The following is a 935-nucleotide window of genomic DNA, read 5'->3' as shown; positions in this document are numbered from 1 at the left end:
GGAGCCATCCCTTCCTGAGCTAAGACAAAACTCTGTGAGCCGGAGGCTAGAAAACGGTGAGCTGGCTCACACTAACTCAGCTTAGAGGGAACACCGGTTTTGACCCGATGGAGACCAAGCGCTGACCTGGTCCGCTGATGCCTCCTACCTTGATGAGGAGCTCCCGGCTCAACGAGTGGTTGTTCTCGTCCGAAAAGATTTCCGACAACTCGTGGAAAGTGCGGAAGCTCTCCCTATTTGGAATGGAAGGACAGGTGTGAAATCCAGCGTATCCAGCGGTCAAAGACATCCTAAGCATTACTTCAGGGACTGCAAAAAAAAAATCACTCTGCATTGGGAACACAGGCTGGGATTAACCTCCCAAGACGGCAGACGGTGGGTGGAGGGGAGGGCGGACGGGTCACCCCTCAGCAATGCTCCCTCTAACCAGCGTATCCAGCGGTCAAAGACATCCTAAGCATTACTTCAGGGACTGCAAAAAAATCACTCTGCATTGGGAAGGCAGGCTGGGATTAACCTCCCAGGACGGCAGACGGTGGGTGGAGTGGAGGGCGGGTGGGTCACCCCTCAGCAATGCTCCCTCTAAGCTGTGGAGTCCTGCGAGCAAAAATTCTACTTTGTGAGCTCCTGGCATTAAAGTTGTGAGCGAGTGATTTGGCTACTGCATAAATTAGTTTGCTCTGGAGCCACCCATCCTGAGCTAAGACAGAAATCTTTGAGCTGGAGGCTAAAAAACGGTGGGCCAGCTCACACCAACTCAGCTTAGAGTGCAAAGGGGGTCTGCAGTGCACTGGAGACCTGGGTGGGTAACTCCTCCCGGCCACCCCCCAAACTCACCGCGACACCTCATCCCATGTCTTCTTCAGCCTGTGCACCGCATTGCACTGCAGGGCAGAAAGAATGGCACGGAGGGAAGAGAAATTCTTCAGAATCCG

At 53.9% G+C, this 935-nt stretch overlaps 1 protein-coding gene across 1 annotated transcript in view; it reads right to left on the bottom strand.

Moving 5' to 3' along the window:
• The window catches only part of RALGDS (ral guanine nucleotide dissociation stimulator), a 45,237-nt gene that overhangs the window by 20,760 nt on the left and 23,542 nt on the right, over positions 1-935 (bottom strand). Inside the window, exons 8-9 of the mRNA XM_015413977.1 lie at positions 838-935; positions 149-233 (exon numbers count right to left, since the gene is read on the bottom strand). The exon at positions 838-935 is cut by the window's right edge and continues 7 nt beyond it. Of these exons, the coding sequence (XP_015269463.1) occupies positions 149-233; positions 838-935 (183 nt within the window). The remainder of the gene's footprint in view (positions 1-148; positions 234-837) is intronic.

This window comes from Gekko japonicus, unplaced genomic scaffold (assembly GCF_001447785.1).
Source record: "Gekko japonicus isolate JY-2015 unplaced genomic scaffold, Gekko_japonicus_V1.1 scaffold2029, whole genome shotgun sequence".
Taxonomy (NCBI): Eukaryota; Metazoa; Chordata; class Lepidosauria; order Squamata; family Gekkonidae; genus Gekko; species Gekko japonicus.
Note: the sequence above shows the minus strand (reverse complement) of the source record. Positions and strands in the feature narration are given on the sequence as shown.